Source organism: Tursiops truncatus, chromosome 19, assembly GCF_011762595.2.
Source record: "Tursiops truncatus isolate mTurTru1 chromosome 19, mTurTru1.mat.Y, whole genome shotgun sequence".
Taxonomy (NCBI): Eukaryota; Metazoa; Chordata; class Mammalia; order Artiodactyla; family Delphinidae; genus Tursiops; species Tursiops truncatus.
Genome location: NC_047052.1, coordinates 45,903,877 through 45,927,919, shown reverse-complemented (window position 1 = coordinate 45,927,919; position 24,043 = coordinate 45,903,877). Strand labels below are relative to the sequence as shown.

At 43.1% G+C, this 24,043-nt stretch overlaps 1 protein-coding gene and 1 pseudogene across 1 annotated transcript in view; one reads left to right on the top strand and one right to left on the bottom strand.

Moving 5' to 3' along the window:
- LOC101336440 (galectin-10-like) overlaps positions 1–20,172 on the top strand; it is a 100,956-nt gene extending 80,784 nt beyond the window's left edge. Inside the window, exons 5-7 of the mRNA XM_019941024.3 lie at positions 17,244–17,320; positions 17,830–18,040; positions 19,870–20,172. Of these exons, the coding sequence (XP_019796583.2) occupies positions 17,843–18,040; positions 19,870–19,983 (312 nt within the window). The 5' untranslated portion in view covers positions 17,244–17,320; positions 17,830–17,842 and the 3' untranslated portion in view covers positions 19,984–20,172. The remainder of the gene's footprint in view (positions 1–17,243; positions 17,321–17,829; positions 18,041–19,869) is intronic.
- LOC101321006 (galectin-16-like) lies at positions 1,982–17,486 on the bottom strand (annotated as a pseudogene).
- Positions 20,173–24,043: the final 3,871 nt, after the last annotated feature.

The following is a 24,043-nucleotide window of genomic DNA, read 5'->3' as shown; positions in this document are numbered from 1 at the left end:
GGGGTGTGGGGGGGAGGAATTTATCCCACTAGGTGTTCTCTGAGCTTCCTGGATCTGTAGTTTGGTGTTTCACATGAATTTGGGGAAATTCTCAGCCGTTATTACTTCAAATATTTCCTCTGTTCCTTTCTCTCTTCTCCTTCTGGTATTCCCATTAAGCATATATGACACCTTTTGCAGTTGTCCCACAGTTTTTGGATATTCTGTTCTGGGTTTTTTCTTTCTTTCAGTCCTTTTTCTCTTTGTTTTTCAGTTTTGGAAGTTCCTATTGACATATCCTCTAGCTCAGAGATTCCCTCTTAGCTATATCTAATCTACTAATGGGCTCATCAAATGCATTCTTCATTTATGTAAGTTTTTTTAGTCTCTAGCATTTCTTTTTTATTCTTTCTTAGAATTTCCATCTCTCTGCGTATACTACCCATCTGTTCTTCTTCCTTAGAGCCCTTAGCGTAACTTTGTAGTAAGTTTTGAAATTGAATTGTCTGAATCTTTTGTTCTTTCTTCAGAATATTTTGGCCCTTTGGTTTGCCTTTCACTTCCATATGAATTTTAGGATCAGTTTTTCCATATCTGCCCACAAAGGCCACTAGCATTCTGATAGGGATTGCACTGAATCTTCAAATTGCACTGGAAAGTATTGCTACCTTAACAATATTTATAATTATCAATAATACTAACAACATTAAATCTTCCACCCCATGAAGATGGAATGTCTTTTCGTTTATTGAGGTCGGTTGTCTGTAATTTCCTTCAACGGTGTTTTGTCATTTTCAATGCAGAAGTCTTGCACCTCCTTGGTTAGATTTACGCCTAAGGATTGTATTCTTTTTTATGCTATTCTAAAAGAATTGGTTTCTTAATTTCTTTTACAGATTGTTTATTCCTAAGGTACAGAAATAGGGAAGAATGCTCAGAGGGCCTGAAGATGACAAAAGCAACCGGCTTTCCTTTATGTATGGAGCATCTGGGAAATTGTGGGAATGCAGGGTCCCCAGAAACTTAGGAATTCATCAGGTCCAGAGATTGTGGTTTATCTGTCTCCAGAGGACCTCAGTCTGGAGGGGTCTGGAAGGATGCGGGCCCAGCTTCCTAGGTCACACTTCAGAACCCCGGAAAGCTTCTAGGTCTTCCTAAGTGAGAGGAGACAGAAACCAGGAAAGCCATGTACCAGGGTTTAAGTCATGTCTGCCTGAACACCTGACATTCAGCTCCTGAGTTCAAACATCCCTCTAGGGCTGATTTCATCCTTGACTCATCAGTATCAAGTTTCTTTTGCCAATAACATCATTCTCTGGTCCTCTCAGCGTCACATAGGGTTCATACTGGAATATCTGTTGTGTATAAAGGTGTATTAGTGTGGGTTCATACTGGAATATCTGTTGTGTATAAAGGTATATTAGTGTAAGAGGTAGTAATGGTTAAATTTAAGTGTCAACTTGACTGGGCCATGGGGTGCCAAGGTACTTTGGTTACATATTATTCTCAGTGCGTCTGTGAGAATGTTTCTGGACGAGATTAACATTTGAACTGGTGGCTTGAGTAAGGCAGATTGCCCTCCCTAATGTGGGTGGACTTCATCCAGTCACCTGAAGACCTAAAGAGAACAAAACAGCTGACCTTGCCTAGATCAGCTAGGCAAAAATCAGGGAGGATTTTTCCTGCCTTCAGAATGGAACTGAAACATTGCCTCTTCCTGGGCCTCATGACTTCAGACTGGAACTACATTATTTATTCATTTTGGGCAGCACCAAGCAACTTGCAGGACCAGGGGTTGAACCCGCGCCCTCAGCAGTGAAAGCGAGGAGTCCTAACCATTGGACCACCAGGGAATTCCCTGGAACTACGTCATTGACCCTCCTGGGTCTGCAGCTTGCTGACTCACCCTGAAGATCTTGGGACTTGTCAGCCTCCATAATCATGTAAACCAATTCCTTATAAAAAATCTCTTTATATATATAATTATGTATGTGTGTGTACACACATATATAAACACACACACTCACACCCTATTGGTTTTGTTTCTCTAGAGAACCCCGACTAATACTTGGGTCCAATAATTATTTGTGGGTGAATAAACAAGGGAAAAGAAGCTCACATACAAAGCTGTATCCCTCCCTTACACGTCCCCAAACCTGTCCGTCTTCTTCATAACATCCTGAGACACTCTCACTCTGTCTCTATTTCAGGGACAGCACTTGAGATTTTGGCCACCTGGGCCCTTCCCAAACCACACTCCTCATTCCATACTTGGGACAACTTTCCCTTTGTGCCAAATCTGCCCTTGATGTCTTCCCTATGAGCAAGAACCAAGTCCTGGTTCATACTAGGAAGATTTTATTATCATTAGCATAAGTGTGGCAACAGGGGGATATCCTGGCATCTTCTGGGAGCTGCTCTGATCCTGCACATTATAAAAGAGTATAACGGGGTGGATATTTTCATTGCAAGATCTTCTGCCCCTCAACATACTTCCACTGAAGTAAGCACAATATCTCCCTTCACCTCCAGCATTTTTACAGACTATGAGGGCAGGCGGTGGGCAAAGACGTAAGTGCACTTGTTATTCACAAACACCTAAGGAAAGAGATATACTTCTTGTGAGTGCAGAACAATTAGGCCTCCTCCTTCCCTTTCCTCTTTTCATTCCCTGTAAAAATTCTTTACTCCGTAAAAGCAAAGCAGTTCAAATATCTCCTTCTCCAGGAAATCCTGCCATGACACTGCTGTAGGGAATCATCCCCCAGTGTCCACTTCCTTGCCTCCAGAGCTCCCCATCCCTGCTTTACCCTGATGACAGTGGGCCTGCACTTCTCCCTCCGCATTCCTGATTGTCCATGAGAGCAAGAGGCATATGGGATTCAGCTCTGAATCTCTGCTTGCACAGCATACATGGTAGTGCTCAAAAAGTTGTGTTCAATGATTTTCAATGCATAGGAGATATGTTTTCTGCCCTGAAGCACGGAGGACTGGGGGAGAATTGGCCTGTGACATGAGTGTCTTTGATAAGGAAGAGATGTGGCCAGTAGGGATTGAGGGATTTGATGCTTGAGCTGCAACTACAAACCTGGCACATTTTTGTTAAGACAAGATACGCATCAGACCGAGAGGTAAACTTTTGTGGTTTAGCCCTATGAGGAGGAAAGGACGTGGCAGCACGTATCGAATTGGTGTGCTCAAGATGGGCTTAAGAAGATGTGCTGTGTATGTGTGTGTGTATATACATACAAATAAAATGGAATGTTACTCAGCCATAAAAAAGAACGAAATATTGCCATTTGTAGCAACATGAATGGACCTAGAGAATATTATACTTAGTAAAGTTAAATCAGAGAAAGACCAATATGTTACGGATGTTACGGAAAAACCCGAATGAACTTTTTGGCCAATCCAACATGATATCATTTTTATGTGGAATCTAAAATAAAATAGAAATGAATCTATATACAAAATAGAAACAGACTCACAGACATAGAAAATAAACTTACAGATACCAAAGGGGAAAAGGGGGGGGTCATAAATTAGCAATATGCTAATAACAGATGGAAACTACTAGATGTAAAGTAGATAAGCAACAAAGATTTACTGCATAGCACAGGTAACTATATTCAATATCTTCTAATAACCTATAATGGAAAAGAATCTGAAAATAAATAAGTGAAGATAGAAATACATAGTTGAATCACTTTGTTGTATACCTGAAACTAACACAATAATGTAAATCAACTAAACGTCAATTTTAAAAAGCACATGTGGCCTTCCCTGGTGGCACAGTGGTTAAGAATCCACTTGCCAGTGCAGGGGACACGGGTTCAAGCCCTGGTCCAAGAAGATCCTACATGCCGCAGAGCAACTAACCCTGTGAGCCACAACTACTGAAGCCCGCATGCCTAGAGCCTGTGCTCTGCAACAAGAGAAGCCACCGCAATGAGAAGCCCACGCACTGCAACAAAGAGTAGCCCCCGCTCGCTGCAACTAGAGAAAGCCCGCGCACAGCAACGAAGACCCAACTCAGCCAAAAATAAATAAATTTGTTTAAAAAATAGAAAGCACATGTATTAAAACTACAAAACAAGGCTTCCCTGGTGGCACAGTGGTTGAGAGTCTGCCTGCCGATGCAGGGGACACGGGTTAGTACCCCGCCCGGTCCGGGAAGACACCACATGCCACAGAGCGGCTGGGCCCGTGAGCCATGGCCGCTGAGCCTGCGCATCCGGAGCCTGTGTTCCGCAACGGGAGAGGCCACAACAGTGAGAGGCCCACGTACCGCAAAAAAAAAAAAAATACAAAACAAAAAATTGGTGTGTTGACATCAGATCAGATCAGATCAGAGTTGGACTCTGTTTCTCCACAGCAGCCCCACCACAGCCATGGTGCTCCACGCCCCTCACCCTTAGGGCCCACACACCTGGTATTCATTCTCCAGCACCAAAAGTCGAAGCTCAAATGGCTGCCCACGGCTTCCCTGGCACAAAAGGGTCAGAAGAAGCTATCTCTTCCTCTCCCCATCCCCCTTTTGTGGAGGCTGTTCATCACCATCATGTTGTTCGTGTAGACTCAGAAATGGAATGCGACGTTGCTGCCTCTCTCAGGACACATGCACAAATCCACCACAAATTCTGGGTTCTTTCTGCAAAGACAAGAGAATGGCTCCCTCATCCAGGCCTTTACTGAAGAAAACAACCTCCTCAGGGACAAACACAGTCCTTCTCTCTCTTTCCCTCCCTCCCTCTCTCCTTCCCCTTCCCCCACCCTCTTTCTCAAAATATATACCTTTCTTACTTTGCCATCTCTCTCTCTCTCTCTCTCTCTCTCTCTCTCACAGGAAGGAAATTCCCGCCTGCAGTGTAATCTCACACTTTTGCATGAGCCACCTCAGCTCATTCTGGTGATTAAAGAAGACTAAAATGTTTCCAATGAGTGTTCCCCAAAATGCTAACACTCTCCCCTTGTGCTTCACCCTCCATCACACAAAAACTGGGATCTACTCACCCAGAGGGACACAGAAGATCTGCATTGATCTTCACCGTGTAACCCACAGTAAGGGAAACAGACTGCCAGTAGGGGTTCGGCTATGGAAAAGACGGATACATCGGTGAGTGACAGGCCAGTGTTTTCTCTCCCACACTGTTGCCCAGGGAGAATCAGGATATATAAACATGGTTTTCTCTTGCAGCTCAGAGACATTAGCAGACCTCCAACAAGGAGACATTAATCTGAGTCCAGACATGCGCTCAGAGGCACAGATACACATATTACATACAAACACCTCCAAATGCAGAGAAAAAATATACAAAAGGACAATTATGCAAATCCAATGATTCCCACTGACACACATATGTACACATTCTCTTTCCCATTCTGTACCAGTACTCATTCAATGATTTGTTCCCAGGTGACCTGGCACAAGAAGCAGAGGTAACCAGATTCCTTCTTCCCATCCTTTATACCAAGGATTCCATAGTCTCCAGTTGGGTCTTTCTTCCCTATTGAAACTGTTGTGTGCGAGTCTGTCTGGAGAAGGTGCCCTATGAATGCTGTTAGGAGGTGGGTCACCCCTGATCCTTTCGCTCAGGCTATAGAGCCCTGCCTGCTATTCTTTTGAAATTTCTGACTCCAAAAGTGTATTCAGTCCACACTATCCAAAGTCCACTGTGATAATAAGAAGCAGCTTCTAACTGGAGATGCTGATATGCTTAATCTAAGTGCAGTTCTAGGTGTCTACGGATAAGCCACAATGATAAAATTATAACGAAGAGCTCCCTGGCTACCCTGCTTCATAAAATTGGTGCCTAACCCATGCTATATGCGACTGACTCTTTCTCTGACATCAAATCTATTCCAGAATCTTTGCTGGCAATTTCCCTATTCACCCTAGACTTGGAGGAACACACCACCTGGATAAGGATCCCAGCTCTGCCACTGTGGGACCTTATTAAGGAAATTTAACCTCTGCTAGACCCATTCTTCTTATATGTAAAATATTTGATGAACATAATCCCAAATCAAAGGGTTGTTAGTAAAGCAATCAGAGGGATCCATCCATTTATCTGTTCATCCATTTATCCATTCATTTGACAATTGCTTATTGAGTGACTAACTGGCAGCAGGCTTTGTACTATTTGCATAAATGGAAAAGAACAGATAAAAATCTTGCTCCATGGAGCTTATACTCCAGTTGGAAAATATATGCAGTAACTTTTAAAATATAATACACAAGCAAAATATATAATGTATCAGAAGGGGATAAATGTCTCGAAAAAGATGTTGGTGGACTTCCCTGGTGACACAGTGGTTACGAATCCGCCTGCCAGTGCAGGGGACACGGGTTCAAGCCATGGTCCGGGAAGATCCCACATGCCGTGGAGCAGCTAAGCCCGTGCACCGCAACTACTGAGCTTGCGCTCTGGAGCCCGCGCACCACAACTACTGAGGTCCACACACCTAGAGCCTGGGCTCCACAACAAGAGAAGCCACCACAATGAGAAGCTCGCGCACCGCAACGAAGGGTAGCCCCCGCTCGCCGCAACTAAAGAAAGCCTGCGCGCAGCAATGAAGACCCAACACAGCCAAAAATAACATAAATAAAATAAATTAAATTTTTAAAAACGCTTAAGAAAAAAAGATGTTGGTAATGGAACAGAGCAGTCCACAGAGGGCTTAATTTGAAATAGGCTAGTTAAGGTAGTCCTCATTGAGGAGATGAGATTTGAGCAAAAGCTTGGAGAAGGTAAATAAAAGAGCCATGTGTATCTTGGGGAAGAACTTCCAGTCAGAGAGATCGGCTACCAATATGGACCACAATGTGAGAAGGCAACGTGAAGTTTTGAGGAACAGCAAGGATGACAGTATGACTGGAGTAAAGGGGGAGAGAGGCAGGACTTGAACTCGGGATATGGAAAAGTAGACCATAGGACGTTTGCTTTAAGTGAGATGGGAGCCCAAGGTAGAGGAGAGGGATCTGGTCTCATTTATGTATTTTTGTTTTTTTTATAAATTTATTTATTTATTTATTTTTGGCTGCGTTGGGTCTTCTTTGATACACACGGGCTTTTCTCTAGTTGCAGCGAGGGGGCTACTCTTTGTTGCAGTGTGCGGGCTTCTCATTGTGGTGGCTTCTCTTGTTGTGAAGCACAGGCTCTAGGCACGTGGGCTTCAGTAGTTGTGGCTCGCGGGCTCTAGAGTGTAGGCTCAGTAGTTGTGGTGCATGGGCTTAGTTGCTCCGCGGCATGTGGGATCCTCCCGGATCAGGGCTTGAACCCGTGTCCCCTGTATTGGCAGGAGGATTCTTAACTGCTGCGCCATGAGGAAAGCCCTCATTTATGTTTTAAAAGGATTTCCTCTGCTGCTGTGTGGAAAACAGACTGTAGGTGCACCTGGACAAAATAAGAAAGACTACTCATAAGGCTATTACAGTAATCCTGGAGAGCGGTGACGGGGACCTGGCTGAGGCTTGTGGAAATAGAGTTGGTAGAATTGTGGAGTTCAGTGAAGAGTCTCCCACCCATAGCAGTGAAGCCTGCAAGCCTTACAACACTGGACATGGCAGAGGCTCCCCATTCATCCTCTCCCTCCCCTCACAGTGATAGAGGCTATGAGTTCACCACCCCAGAAGAGCTCACCATCCCAGTGTCCCAGGCACGGAAACCAATGACACTGGCATCTGCAAGGCACCAAGAACCTTGGAGGCACGGGAAGTCATAATCAGGGCATGGAGCCTCACCTCTGACACAGACAGTGGAAGGTGGAAAGTGCTGACTCTCTATAACCAGAGGCATCTCGGGCAAGAGAAACCAAAAACGTGTGCTATAGCACCACCTACTGGAAAAGCCTCTAATTTCTAACTTGTTGAATTGATAGACTCAAGAGGAAGAGTGTTTGCTACTTCAAAAGCACAGGCAGAACAATTCATAAGGCACCATGAAGAACCATGGTAACACTGTACCACAAAAAGAAAATGCCAATTCTCCAGAAACCAAACTTAAAGTCAAGGAATACTGCAATCTAACTGAGAGCGAATTTAATACCTATCCCTCTCAAACTCTTCTAAATTATGAAGAGGAGAGAACGCTTCCTAACTCACTTTTCTTTGGCCAACGTTACCCTGATACCAACACCAGACAAAGGCAACACACACCAAAAAAAATTCAGGCCATTATTTCTTATGAACATAGGGTGTAAAGATCCTCAACAAGGGAATTCCCTGGCAGTCCAGTGATTAGGACCCAACGCTTTCACTGCCGGGGCCTGGGTTCAATCCCTGGTTGGGGAACTAATATCCCACAAGCCACGTGGTGTAGCCAAAAAAAAATCCTCAACAAAATATTAGCAAGCTGAATAGAACATGTTACAGGATCATACACCATGGTCAAGTGGGCTGTATTCCAGGGATGCAAGGATGGTTCAACATCCAGATATCAATAAATGTGATATACCACATTAGAAAAATAAAGGATAAAAACCATGTGATCATCTCAATAGATACAGAAGAGTGTTTGCCAAGATTCAACCCCCAATAAGGATAAAAACTCTCCATAAATTGGGTATAGAAGAAACGCACCTCAAAATAGTAAAGGCCACATATGAAAAACCCACAGCAAACATCGTGCTCAAGGAAAGCTATCTCCCTAAAATCAGGAACGAGACAAAGATGCCCACTCTGCCACTCCTATTATACATAATACTGGAAGTCCTAGCCAGAGCAATTAGGCAAGACAAGGAAAAAACGGCATCCAAATTGGAAAGGAAAAAAGAAAACTGACACTGGTTTTGTTTGGCTTTTTGTTGCTTGGTTTTTTGTTTTTGTTTTGTTTTTTAATATTTATTTATTTATTTATTTGGCTGCATCGGGTCTTAGTTGCGGCATGTAGGATATTCGTTGTGGCATACAGGATCTTTCGTTGCAACACGCGGGTTTCTCCCTAGTTGCAGTGTGTGGGCTTCTCCCTAGCTGTAGTACACGGGCTCCAGAGTGTGCGGGCTCAGTAGCAGTTGCAGCACGCAGGCGCAGTTGCCTCACAGTATGTGGGATCTTAGTTTCCCAACCAGGGATCGAACTCGCGTCCTGTGCATTGGAAGGCAGATTTTTAACCACTGGACCACCAGGGAAGTCCCTGACACTATTTTTGGATGTCATGATTTTATGTACAGAAAACTCTAACGACTCCATCAAAATTATTAGAAATTATAAATGAATACAGTAAAGTTGCAGGGTACAAAATCAACAGACAAAAATATGTTGCATTTCTATATGCTAAAAACGAGCTAGCAGAAAGAGAAATTAAGAAAGAAATTGCAGGGAATTCCCTGGCAGTCCAGTGGGTTAGGACGCTGCACTTCCATTGCAGGGGGACGAGTTCAATGCTGTGCAGCATGGCCAAAAAATAAAAGAAAGAAAGAAAGAGAGAGAGAAAGCAATTGCCTTTATAACCACAACCAAGACAGGAATAAATTTAACCAAGGAGGTGAAAGACCTGTACGCTGAAAACTATACGACATTGAAAGAAATTGAACAAGACACAAATAAATGGAAACATAGCCCATGTTCATGGATTGGAAAAAATAACATTGTTAAAATGTCCATATTACCTATACAATTTACATGCTCAATGCAATCCCTACCAAAATCTCAAAGACATTTTTTACAAATAGAACAAAAAATTCTAAAATTTATATGGACCCACAAAAGACCCCAAAAGCCAAAGCAATCCTGAGAAAAAGGAACAAAAGTGAAGATCATACTCTCTGGTTTCAAACTATATTAAAAAGCCATGGTACTCGCAGAAAAACACGGTAATCAAAACCACATGGTAGTGGCAGAAAAACAGATACATAATCAATGGAACAGAATTGAGAGCCCCAAAAGAATCCACACATATACGGATAATGAATTTATGACAAAGGAGCAAAGAACATACAATGGAGAAAGGATACTCTCTTCAATAAACATTGGAAAAATTGAACAGCCACGTGCAAAAAAAAAAAAAAGAAAAACAATTACCTCATACCATACACAAAAATCAACTCAAAATCGATTAAATACTTGACTCTAAGACCTGAAACCATAACACCCCAGAAGAAAACATAGCCAGTACACTGATTGACATGTCTTAGCAATATCTTTCTAGATACGTCACCTGCCACGAGGCAAACAAAAGCAAAAATAAACAAATGGAACTACATCAAACTAAAAAGCTTCTGTACAGTAAAGGAAACCATCAACAAAATTAAAAGATAACCTACCAAATGGGAAAAGATATTTGCAAATGATATATCTGGTAAGGGGTTCATATCCAAAGTATGTAAAGAACTCCTACAACTCAACAACAACAAGAAAACAAACAACCCGATTAAAAAGCGGACAGGGGGGCTTCCCTGGTGGCGCAGTGGTTGAGGGTCCGCCTGCCGATGCAGGGGACGGGGGTTCATGCCCCAGTCCGGAAGGATCCCACGTGCCGCGGAGCGGCTGCGCCCGTCAGCCATGGCCGCTGAGCCTGCGCGTCCGGAGCCTGTTGCTCCGAAGCGGGAGAGGCCACAACAGTGAGAGGCCCGCGTACCGCAAAAAAAAAAAAAAAAAGCGGACAGAGTATATGCCCAGTAGTGGGATTGCTGGGTCATATGGTAGTTCTATTTTTAGTTTTTTAAGGAATGACCATATTGTTCTCCATAGTGGCTGTATCAATTCACATTCCCACCAACAGTGCAAGAGGGTTCCCTTTTCTCCACACCCTCTCCAGCATTTATTGTTTGTAGATCTTTAGATGATGGCCATTCTGACCCGTGTGAGATGATATCTCACTGTAGTTTTGATTTGCATTTCTCTAATGATTAGTGATGTTGAGCATCCTTTCATGTGTTTGTTGGCAATCTGTATATCTTCTCTGGAGAAATGTCTATTTAGGCCTTCTGCCCATTTTTGGACTGGGTTGTCTGTTTTTTTAATGTTGAGCTGCATGAGCTGCTTGTAAGTTTTGGAGATTAATCCTTTGTCAGTTGCTTCATTTGCAAATATTTTCTCCCATTCTGAAGGTTGTCTTTTCGTCTTGTTTATGGTTTCCTTTGCTGTGCAAAAGCTTTTAAGCTTCATTAGGTTCCATCTGTTTATTTTTGGTTTTATTTCCATTTCTCTAGGAGGTGGGTCAAAAAGGATCTTGCTGTGATTTATGTCAGAGTGTTCTGCATGCAGGATCTTTAGTTGCAGCATGCGGAATCTTTTTTTGTTTAGTTGCAGCATGTGGGATCTTTTTTTAGTTGTGGCATGGGACTCAGTTGCGGCATTCAGGCTCCCAGATGCGGCATGCAGGCTCCCAGATGCGGCATGCAGGCTCCCAGATGCGGCATGCATGCAGGATCTAGTTCCCTGCCTAGGGATCGAACCCGGGCCCCTTGTGTTGGGAGCACATAGTCTTAACCGCTGGACTACCAGGGAAATCCCTAAACTTGTTTTCATTCATTAAAGATTAATCCTATCCAATACAAATTTAAAAAAAAAGATTAATCCTAGATCAACGTGATACTTTAAAAACCTGGGATAGTTTGTTACATTTAGAAATATTTTATTGTAAGTACCCATGTTTAAGTCAATTAAATAAAGCTCTTTTACAAATTAATTTTAATGACACCATCTGGAGGTAGGGACATGTCATATTTACAATGTACAGATAGACAGACATCCAGATAAAAACAGACAGATCTCATGCCTTTCCTGCTTGAGTTAAAAAGTCCTCTTGGGGCTTCCCTGGTGGCCCAGTGGTTGAGAGTCCGCCTGCCGATGCAGGGGATGCGGGTTCGTGCCCCGGTCCGAGAAGATCCCACATGCCGCGGAGCGGCTGGGCCCGTGAGCTATGGCCGCTGAGCCTGCGCGTCCGGAGCCTGTGCTCCACAACGGGAGAGGCCACAACAGTGAGAGGCCCGCGTACCGCAAAAAAAAAAAAAAGAAAAGAAAAGAAGGGACAAACCAATATGGATACAGAAAGTTGTGTACAGTTTTTTAAAAAGGAGCCCTTGCACTTTCCCTGGTGGCACAGTGATTAGGAATCTGCCTGTCAATGCAGGGGACACAGGTTCGAGCCCTGGTCCAGGAAGATCCCACATGCCGCAGAGCAGCTAAGCCCGTGTGCCACAACTACTGAAGCCCATGCACCTAGAGCCTGTGCTCCATAACGAGAGAAGCCACTGCAATGAGAGGCCCGTGCACCGCAACAAAGAGTAGCCCCCACTCTCCACAGCTAGAGAAAAGCCCGCGCACAGCAACGAAGAGCCAACGCAGCCAAAAATCAAAAAAAAAAAAGAGGAACCCTGAAGCATCTCTTACAGAGATGTTAAACTCACTAGGATTATTTGGTATGTTAAATTATATGGGAAGAATTGTCCAATGAGTGACAAGCCTTCTTAGGTTATACTCTATGGTTAAATGTTATATACATTCTAGAACTTATATGAAATTTCTTTAAAAATCTTATATGTCCTGGTATAATGGTATTAGTCATAACTCTAGTTAAAATCTTATATGTCACAGCAATAACCAAGTTTCTTTTTCAATTGCATTGTAATCAGATCTTTAAGTATGCCTTTTAAAGTCTTTTGTCATTTAGACAGTTATTGTTTTACTGTTTTTTCCCCAAAAAAGCTTCGCCCTCAAGGTTCATAAAAAGGAATTTTTGACAAATACAGGTTTATGATATACTTCAGAAAATACTGCTGAACTAGATAAGAAATTGATTAATTCTAATGGAAACCCTGATGGCTTCATAAAACTCTTAACAGAAAGGAATTAGTTACACAGGACTGAGTGAAGTGGTGAATATGGTTGTAATTTTTATGGGTTTTATCTTAAATATTACTGGCTTTTTAAAAAATAAATTTGTTTTATTTTTGACTGGGTTGGGCCTTCGTCGCTGCGCGAGGGCTCCCTCTAGTTGCAGAGAGCGGGGGCTACTCTTTGTTGTGGTGAGCGGGCTTCTCATTGCGGTGGCTTCTCTTGTTGCAGAGCACGGGCTCTAGGCACACGGGCCTCAGTAGCCATGGCACGTGGGTTCTAGAGCACAGGCTCAGTAGTTGTGGCTCATGGCTCTAAAGCACAGGCTCAGTAGTTGTGGCGCATTGGCTTAGTTGCTCCGCCGCATGTGGGATCTTCCCGGACCAGGGCTCGAACCTGTGTTCCCTCCATTAGCAGGCAGATTCTTAACAACTGCGCCACCAGGGAAGCCCTATTACTGGCTTTTAATCTGTGTTTTCCAGATATAAGGAAACCTTTAGCCTCAAGCTAATTATGATTTACTGCAACTTGGTAAATTATACCTTTGTGAGCAGAGTTGAAAGATCAGTCTTTTCTCTCTATTGATCCCTTTAGAAACTGGAAACTCTTAGGTTCCCAGCAGAGTGAATAAGGAAGGGCACCTCCTGACAGGTGCAGGAATCTCAAGATATTGTGAAGACCTCAAGAAGCGAAGAATTCATCCAAATCTATAGACAGTGCAGGCAAAATCTGTGGCAAGCCCTTGGCATGGCTCTTCTGGCCTTGAGAATCCTTTTAAAACCACAATCTGAGGTTCCTCATAAAAAAGTTAAAGCACAGCTAGTTTAAAAGAGCCTGTGTCATCAACTACACTTATGTGAAAATCAGGACAAGTTTATTGAAACCAGACTTATTTTTCAAACCAGTTAGTCTTAATGTGGTTATATTTGATTAAAATGAGGGTAATTTTAGACAGAAGAACATTATGTTTCAGTGGATATTAAATTCTAGTTTTGTTAACTGAGGTCTGTATTTATTTATTTTTTTATAGAGTCTTTTTTTAAAATTTATTTATTTAATTTATTTATTTTTGGCTGCGTTGGGTCTTCGTTGCTGCATGGCTCTCTCTAGTTACAGTGAGCAGGGGCTACTCTTTGTTGCAGTGTGTGGGCTTCTAATTGCGGTGGCTTCTCTTGTTGTGGAGCACGGGCTCTATGTGCACAGGCTTCAGTAGATGTGGTGCTCAGGCTCAGTAGTTGTGGCTCGCAGGCTCTAGAGCGCAGGCTCAGTAGAGCGTGGGGTTAGCTGCTCCGCGGCATGTGCAATCTTCCCTGACCAGGGCTCAAACCTGTGTCCCGTGCACTGCCAGGCAGATTCTTAACCACTGCACCACGAGGAAAGTCTGAGGTCTGTGTCTAGTATCTAAGACTCACCTCCCAGGTAGCTCCTTAGTGTTGTGTTACATTATTGTAAAGTGTAATTGAAATACTGAAAGGACACTCTAAGTTTCTTTCTGAAGCTTATCACAGCAATCCATCCTGGATAAAAATCAGATGCCTTGGGCTTCCCTGGTGGCGCAGTGGTTGAGAGTCCGCCTGCCGATGCAGGGGACACGGGTTCGTGCCCCGGTCCGGGAAGATCCCACATGCCGCAGAGCGGCTGGGCCCGTGAGCCATGGCTGCTGAGCCTGCGCGTCTGGAGCCTGTGCTCCGCAATGGGAGAGGCCACAACAGTGAGAGGCCCACATACCGCAAAAAAAAAAAAAAATCAGATGCCTCATGACCTGCAACCACATTATGCATACTGGAAAAGGCATCATTTATGACTTTTTTTCCTTTTTTGGCCATATCATGTGGCATTCAGGATCTTAGTTTCCCCATTAGAGATCAAACCCGTGACCCCAGCAGTGGAAGCACGGAGTCCTAACCACTGGACCGCCAGGGAATTCCTGGAAAAGGTATCACTTAAAGAACTGTCGCCAACCTAGATAAAAGGACCCATACCAAGTATTCTTAACTAGCTCACACACAGCGAAACTGAAGGCAACTGACTCCTGAATTCATATTTCCCATGTAAGAAGAGCCTCTGCAGTGGACTGGTCTACAGAAAGGACTGCTGACCCCAAATGACACCCACACTAGGACGAGAAAAAGACAACAGCAGTGGTAGGCAGCTGACCCAAAAATCTGGACCCAGCCTTTAAGAGTCATTCTACTAATTTAACTGAACTCTTTACCAAATGTTTGTCTCCCTATCTACACTGAAAGTCATTGCTTTACCTCTAACCATACTATGCCCCTAATGTTTAGGATGGAAAGAAAATTCTCTGGGGAAGTTGTCAAAGACTGTAACTACTCATGACATGCATCACTGCTTGCTTCAGGTGTGCTGTTAAAAGCACATGTACAATGTTTGTGCAACAGTTCGATGTAATTTATAAAAGGAATAGCCTATGAAATGCTTCCCCATTAGCATACCTCTGAGCTTGTTCACTACGTCTGATTAGTTTTCCCCCAATGTGGATAACTAGGCAAATATATATATGAAGAAAAAGGAGGCCTAGCACCAAAGGACATGGTGGACCCAGGGCCAGCAGCCACCAACCTGGCGTTGAGGGACAAATATTTTGCTCTATCAAAAGATTTGCAGACAAAAGGGAAAATGATAGAGGAACTTTTCACATACTGAGGGATGGCAAAGTCATTCTGGCTTTTACATGATATAACTTGAACTGTATGCTGACCAGAGTGGCCTGTTTTGTGGCCTACTGAACATCCACTGTACATCTGCTTTGGCCATTGAACACGAAAATGCATTTAAAAAATGCATTTAAAAGTCAAAATGAAGTGACCATGGTTCAGGCATCCAAGATGGAGCTGGACGGCCATTGTGGATGTGATTTTAGACCCATTCCTGGTTTGCTGAGAACCTGAATTTCCTGAACTGTGTCAGACTCAGGATGACACCAGTTGTTCTCAAAGCAGTGTCTGCTGCCGGTTGTAACCTTATGGTCTCAAGGTCTCCTCTTACAGCTATTAATTTTTTTCTTACTTTGGGAATAGTAACAAACAAGAAGGCTGAAGACATAGCCTTCTAGCAGAAGGCACTAGAGTCTTTAGGCAGAGGAGGGGATGAGGGAGTGTGTGCGTAAGTGCAAGGAGGTGAGGCTGTGCATTTGTCTTCACGGCTCTGAGTGTGACTACAGCACACCAGTGCGTGTTACAGTGAGTAAGAATGTAGGGAGGTATGTGTGACATGACGAACTGCGTGTCTTTGTGTGACTATATGTGAATGTGTGCGTGTGAGAATCTGTGACTGGGTGTCGATCGGTGAATATGTGTGTGGATTTGTCTGCATGTGAGGGTTCTCCCCTACACAGCAGTGACTGTTTAAATGACTGTGGGTCTTCCCATGTGTATCAGTGTGGATCCTGGTTGGCAGAAGTGGTGGCCTTGTGGCCTGTGAGTTACCCAGAACTCACCTCTGAGCATTGATGAGAGCAGAAGGAGTGATTCCTTAGATGCCTCTTCTCGAGAAGAGTGAGAGAAGGTGACCTCAGACTGTAGGGCGCTGCGTCTCCAGTCTGGGTGCACACACAGTGACCACTCGCTCCACCTCAGGTATCCTCCCCAAGTCAGCCCTTCCCATTGCCTCACAGGAGGAGGGTGAGCAGATCCTGGACCCCAGGGGAAAACTGTTGGGAGACTTGGTTTCAGAGAATCAAATCACCTGAAGCTGGAAGGAAAACATTCAGCCTCAGTCCAGACACTTTACAGCAGATCTCAGTCAACAACTTGTAGATTCTCCCCAATTACTTTCCTGTCCCACACCCTTTGTACAAGTACTGACTGTGTTCTCAACAATGCTGTATACATTCTTGAAAGGACATGCATTCCCCTTGATGATTCCGATGCGTATACATCTACATCCCACACACAGGGGTTTCCTTTTCCGTTATTACGTCCCTCTCCCTTTAAACAAATGTTTTTCCCTGGAGTGAATTTTTACACTTTCATATTTTTATATCCTCAAGTCTTGTCTTCAGAGTTTCAGGTGGTAGAAAATAATTGCAGGCAGTATTCCTGAAAGGGTCCTCCCCCTTCTGACAGGTCGCCCCTGTAGGGACCCTGCATGTGCCAGTGATTAGGCTAAAGGTTTTGCTCATCTATTCCTGAGAACACCCTATGAAGTGGGAATTTCTGATAATCCTCCTTGTACCAAGCAAACTGAGGCAGGGAGAATTCAAGTAATAGATCTAAGATCTCACTGCTCGTAAGGGGCAGAATCAGCATTCGAATCCAGGCAGCCTGGCTCTTGGACCCTTGCTCTTAACTATGATCCTCTCATCTCTTCAAGGACACAGGGACCTGACTCTCGTGAAGTGGGGAGATTGGGGCCCTCAGAGTTTGTTCTTTGATGTGTAACCTGCTGCACCCCTGGGAACCGCTGTAGGAGGGGAGCCCACACCTGGCCTTGCCCCTCATCCACTCTTGTCTCCCCATGGCAGGTCCTGTACACATGGCATGTGTCCTTGTCTATTGGTTCTTCAGTGACAATCAGAGGGAAACCTGTCATATCTTTCAGGTGGGTACTCTATAGCCCATGGGTGGGGAGGTGAAGGAGAAGTGAGAATATTAGAGCATGGGGGCGGGCAGGTCACTTCATGTATGAGTGATGTTAAAACACGTAAATAGCATAATGGTAGCACAATGCATATGCAGGTCCTGGAGACCCCTGCAGTACCAGGCATTATGCCTGCAGTTGCAGAACTGTTGGCAGGTCTTGGGGTCTGAGAAAAGGGGTCAGGGCTTTGGCTCTTCATCAAGGGGCATAGGACTTCCAGCAGATAAAGAACCAGTAGCCCCAGGCCAGTGACTGCTGCTCAATTTGAATCCTGGGCCAAGGAACAGGGCATCCTGCTATCCTGGGCAGGATGAGCTGAAGGAGGCCCACAGGAACAAGGATTACAGTATCCCCCAGGAAGGCCTTCCTCCTACCAGGGAGGAATCGGGAAAGAATGTGTGTGTGTGTGTCAAATGTGGGTTCCCCCACAAGAAGAGGCCTATTCCATATGCTATGTGCTTGCCCATCAGCAGGAACACAGAAATGCAGGTGGATTTCCACACTGGAACTGATGAGAACTCAGACGTTGCCTTCCATTTCCAAGCGTACTTTGGCATATCTGTGAAGATAAACAACCGTCAGAATGGGAGCTGGAACTGTGAGGAGGCATCCTCTGGAATGCCCTGTGTGGATGGCCAACCATTTGAACTGCACATCTCGGTGCTGCAAAATGAGTACCAGGTAAGTGCACCCAGGAACCATCCATTCCATGGCCTCTACAAGCTCTCAGAGGAGGACACAGCTCTCCCTGGCCTTGCCCCAAGTGTCCTTCAGGGTCCATCTCCCATAACCACTCCTGCCCCTTTAATTACAAAGCACCCTCTGCTTGTACCGCCATCCTCAGGTCTTTTCCCAAATCGAACCAGGGTCAAGATCAGCTTACCTGCCACTTCCCTCAAGGTGGAGAATTTGCTCTGACTTCACCCATAGTTATCATTTCTACCTATGCTCTTATTATTTGAATTTTCATGTCACTAAATAGTTAAGATATGCATATGAGTAATTTTAATCCATCCAATATAAGTCTTTCTCTCACTCTCAAACCAGGACAACTGTTACTAGTTTCTTTACACTCATTCCAGAGGTAATATATGCTTATACAAGTACATCTAACTATCTACCCCTTTATATATTAAAAAATATATACTTTTATTAATGGATAAAAATATATACTTTTATCCATTTTATATATATATATATATATATATATACACATACTTTTTTTTTTAAAGAAAAGGTGTCATGAGTTTCTCTATATATCACACCATGAAGACTAGAGTTTATTTGTGATTTAAGAATATATCTTAGGGGCTTCCATGGTGGCGCAGTGGTTGAGAATCTGCCTGCTAATGCAGGGGACACGGGTTCGAGCCCTGGTCTGGGAAGATCCCACACGCTGTGGAGCAACTGGGCCCGTGAGCCACAACTACTGAGCCTGCGCGACTGGAGCTTGTGCTCCGCAACAAGAGAGGCCGCGACAGTGAGAGGCCCGCGCGCTGCGATGAAGAGTGGCCCCCTCTCACCGCAACTAGAGAAAGCCCATGCACAGAAACGAAGACCCAACACAGCCAAAAATAAATAAATAAATAAGAATATATCTTAAATCCATGACATTTCATAATTTAATGTTTGCATAACATTCCAATAGAAGGATTACCAAAAATGATTTAACTTGACCCTTATTAATGCACATTTAGGTTGTTTCCAATATTTTGCTCTCAAGAATGATGCTGCAGTAAGGTTTCTGTACCACACTTTTGTCATTATCAACCTCCCAATACTTACATTGGAGGAATAACTGGTTCAAAAACCATATGAATTTTAAATATGACAAACTAACACCCAAAAAATGACTGCTTCTGAAGAGTCTCACCAATAAAGAATATGTTCAAATATTCTGCCCTTTTTAAATGGCTAGGCAAAAAAAATAATATTTTTTAAGACTGAGGTAGAGCATCTTTTCATATGTCTATAAGCTGTTAAAATAATATCCTATTTTTAAACCATCTGTACTATTCTACCTCTTTAAGACCACTTGAGTTTCATTCTTCACCACCGTCACCCCAAATCTAAGGTACTCAAAGAAAAAACTGGGTGATCAGAGTAAATGGCAACAAAGTTTGCAGAATTGAAGTGTATGCATTCAGTGAACACTTACCAACCCCTTAGCCTGTGATGCTCTGTGCAAGAGACAGGGAGTCAAGATTCGTGAGACACAGTTCTTGCCCATGAGAAGCTTCTAAGCTAGAGGAAAGGCCACGCAAATATAGACCGTGCAACAGAGAGTGTAGAACCTCCCTGGAGGAATAAGAGAAATACAGAAAACAAAGAGAACAAGTCTCCAAAATAGTCCCAAAAGTTAGCCTATAAAAAGAAGCATATCTACTGGGTTTTGAAGTTTGAATAGGGGTTTTCTGAGTGGATAGTGTGTGTACTAGGGCAGAAGTAGAAAGGAAGACTGAAAGTTTGTTTGGTGGCATACCGTATTTCTGACCCATTTTCCCTTCCAGGTAACGGTAAATGGCCAAAAATATTATAGCCTTGCCCATCGACTCCCACCACAATCTGTGAAGTTTGTGCAAGTGTGGAGAGATGTCTCCCTGTCCTCAGTGTGTGTCTGCTAAAGAGGGATGTGACCAGACTACCCATTATCAAGGAGGTCCCTCCATCTAAGTGACCATGTGACTCCCAGAGTTCACTAACAGACTGGCTCCTCCTCACCCTTCCCCAAAACTTGATCATTAAAACTTCTGAAAACTTAACAGGGTTTGGTTCTTGCTTTGGGGGAAAAAAGAGTAAGTGGTCATCACCAAGAGGGGTGTGAAAGTACTATAGAAAAGATCAAGGAATCTAAAAGCATAGCTATTTCTCTGACACAAGGAGTAAGGGACAGGGTCACTGAAATGTCTGCAAAGACATTAGTAAAAATATCCTTATATAGTACCTACTATATGCCAGACACTGAACCAAAACCCTTCCCCCATTTCAGACAACTAAACCAAGATATAAGGCATCTGTCTATATACACAAAGCTATAATTGGTGATATGGGGAAGAAACTTTGTAATTTGAGGGAAATCAGGTGAAATTCATAAAAACTACTAGAACTGATAAACAAATTCAGCAAGGTAGCAGGATACAAGATTAACATACAGAAATCGGTTGCATCTCTGTCTCCCCAGGAATAGGAGAAAATATGATAATAGTCACGTTTACATCAAGCCAGATTTACTGCTATAACTATCCTGATATCCCTATAGAAGTTGTGCTGTGGTTTTTTTTTGTTCCACTTTAATAGAAAGTTTAAAGCAAATATTTAATTGCTGACCTCAGAAATTTTGATAGTTACACACATATTTGGGAGTTTGTTGGTCTCATTTGGAGACTTCCTTTGGACCCTCCTTTATGTACCTTTTAAAAATAAAAGTGAAAATATCTTTAAAAAAAAAGAAAAAAAAAGAAATTGGTTGCATTTCTTTTTTTTTTTACATCTTTATTGAGTATAATTGCTTTACAATGGTGTGTTACTTTCTGCTTTATAACAAAGTGAATTAGTTATACATATACATATGTTCCCATATCTCTTCCCTCTTGCATCTCCCTCCCTCCCACCATCCCTATCCCACCCCTCCAGGCGGTCACAAAGCACTGAGCTGATGTTTACACTAACAATGAAATATCAGAAAGGGAATGTAAAAAAAAAATTATCCCCTTTAAAATCACATCAAAAGAAAAAAACTACTTAGGAATAAACCTGACCAAGGAGCTGAAAGACTTATATGTTGAGAACTGTAAAACTTAATAAAGGAAACCATCCTTTCCTGAGGGAGTATTCTACTTGCCACTTCCATAGTTTTTCAGAGAGTCAGATTTATGAATAACTCTGAATCACTTTTTCTTCTTATGTGGTTCTGTTTATTTAAAGGAAGAGACATATACTTTGATTAAAAAATTAAAAAGGAGAATGTTTAAAAGACATAAAAGAAATCAAAGATGATTCAAAGAAATGGAACGATATCCCATACTCTTGGATTGGAAGAATTATTATCATTAAAATGGCCATACTACCCAAAGCAATCCACAGATTTAATGCAATCCCTATCAAATTACCCATGATATTTTTCACAGAACTAGAACAAATAATCCTAAAATTTATATGGAACCATAAAAGACCCAGAACTGCCAAAGCAATCCTGAGGAAAAAGAACAAAGCAGGAGGCATAATCCTCCCAGACTTCAGACAATACTACAAAGCTATAGTAATCAAAACACTGTGGTACTAGCATATGGATCAATGGGACAGAATAGAGAGCCCAGAAATAAACCCACACACCTACAGTCAATTAATCTTCAACAAAGGAAGCAAGAATATACAATGGAGAAAAGACAGCCTCTCCAGCAAATGGTGTTGAGAAAGTTGGACAGCCACATGTAAATCAAGGAAGTTAGAACACACTCTCACACAATACACAAAAATAAACACAAAATGGCTTAAAGACTTAAACATAAGACATAACATCATAAAACTCCCGGAGGAGAACATAGGCAAAACACTCTCTGACATAAATTGTACCAATGTTTTCTTAGGTCAGTCTCCCAAGGCAATAGAAACAAAAGCAAAAATAAACAAATGTGACTTAATCAAACTTACAAGTTTTGCACTGCAAAGGAAACCATAAACAAAACAAAACAGCAACCTACAGACTGGGAGAAAGTATTTGCAAATGATGCAACCAACAAGGGCTTAATTTCCAAGATATACAAACAGTTCATACAACTCAATAACAAAAAACAAACAACACAATTGAAAAACAGGCAGAAGACCTAAATAGACATTTCTCCAGGGACTTCCCTGGTGGCGCAGTGGTTGAGAATCCACCTGCCAATGCAGGGGACACGGGTTCGAGCACTGGTCCAGGATGATCCCACATCTGCAACTAAGCCCATGCACCACAGCTACTGAGCCTGCACTCCAGAGCTTGCAAGCCACAACTACTGAGCCTGCACACCACAACAACCGAAGCCCATGTGCCCTAGAGCCTGCACACCGCAACTACTGAGCACATGCACTGCAACTACTGAGCACATACGCCGCAACTACTGAAGCCCACGTGCCCTAGGGCCCACGTGCCACAACTACTGAGCCTGTGTGCTGCAACTACTGAAGCCCCTGCACCTAGAGCCCATGCTCTGCAACAAGAGAAGCCACCACAATGAGAAGTCCCTGCACCGTTAACAAAGAGTAGCCCCCACTCGCCACAACTAGAGAAAGCCCACGCGCAGCAATGAAGACCCAACGCAGCCCCCCCAAAAAAAAAGTCTACAAATAACAAATGTTGGAGAGGGTGTGGAGAAAAGGGAACCCTCTGACACTGTTGGTGGGAATGTAATTTGGTGCACCCGCTATGGAAAACCGTTTGGAGGTTCTTCAAAAAACTAAAAAAAAAGTTGTCATATGACCCAGCAATCCCACTCCTGGGCATATATCCAGATAAAAGTATAATCCAAAAAGATACATGCACCCCTATGTTCAAAGCAGCACTATTCACAATAGCCAAGATATGGAAACAACCTAAATGTCCATTGACAGATGAATAGATAAAGAAGATGTGGTACATATATACAATGGAATACTACTCAGCCATAAAAAAGAATGAAATAATGCCATTTGCAGCAACATGGATGGACCTAGAGATCATCATCCTAAGTGAAGTAAGTCAGAAAAAGACAAAAAGCATATGATATCACTTACATGTGGAATCTAAAATATGACACAAATGGGACTTCCCTGGTGGTCCAGTGGTAAAGAATCCGCCTTCCAATGCGGGGGACGTGGGTTTGATCCCTGGTAGGGGAACTAAGATCCCACATGCCATGGGGCAACTAAGGCCCCGTGCCAAAACTGCTGAGCTCTCGCATCTCAACCAGAGAGCCTGCGTGCCGCAAACTACAGAGCCCATGCTCTCTGGAGCCCGAGCACAACAACTAGAGAGAGAAAAACCCGCGTGTCACAACTAGAGAGAAGCCTGCATGCCACAGCTAAGACCTGACGCAGCCAAAAAAAATAAAATAATAAAAAAAAAATAAAATATGACACAAATGAACTTTATAAGAAACAGAAATAGACTCACAGACATAGAGAACAGACCTGTGATTGCCAAGTGGGAGAGGGATAGGAGAAGGATAGACTGGGAGTTTGGGATTAGCAGATGCAAACTATTATACATAGAATGGATAAACAACAAGGTCCTACTGTACAGCACAAGGAACTATATTCAATATCCTGTGATAACCCATAATGGGAAAGAATATGCAAAAGAATGTATATGTATGTATAACTGAATCACTTTGCTGTACAGCATAAATTAACACAACATTGTAAATCAACTATATTTCAATAAAATAATTTTTTTAAAAACAACAGTGCTTCACACAGATTCTTTTAAAATCAGGTGAAATTTCTTAATTCTTCCTTCATTCTAAGGATGTTTATTGTTTTGGGTTTTTTTGTGGTTTTTTTTTTTGGTTTTTTTTTTTTTTTTTCGGTACGCGGACCTCTCACTGTTGTGGCCTCTCCCACTGCGGAACACAGGCTCCGGACACGCAGGCTCAGCGGCCGTGGCTCACGGGCCCAGCCACTCCGCGGCATGTGGGATCTTCCCGGACCGCGGCACGAACCCGCGTC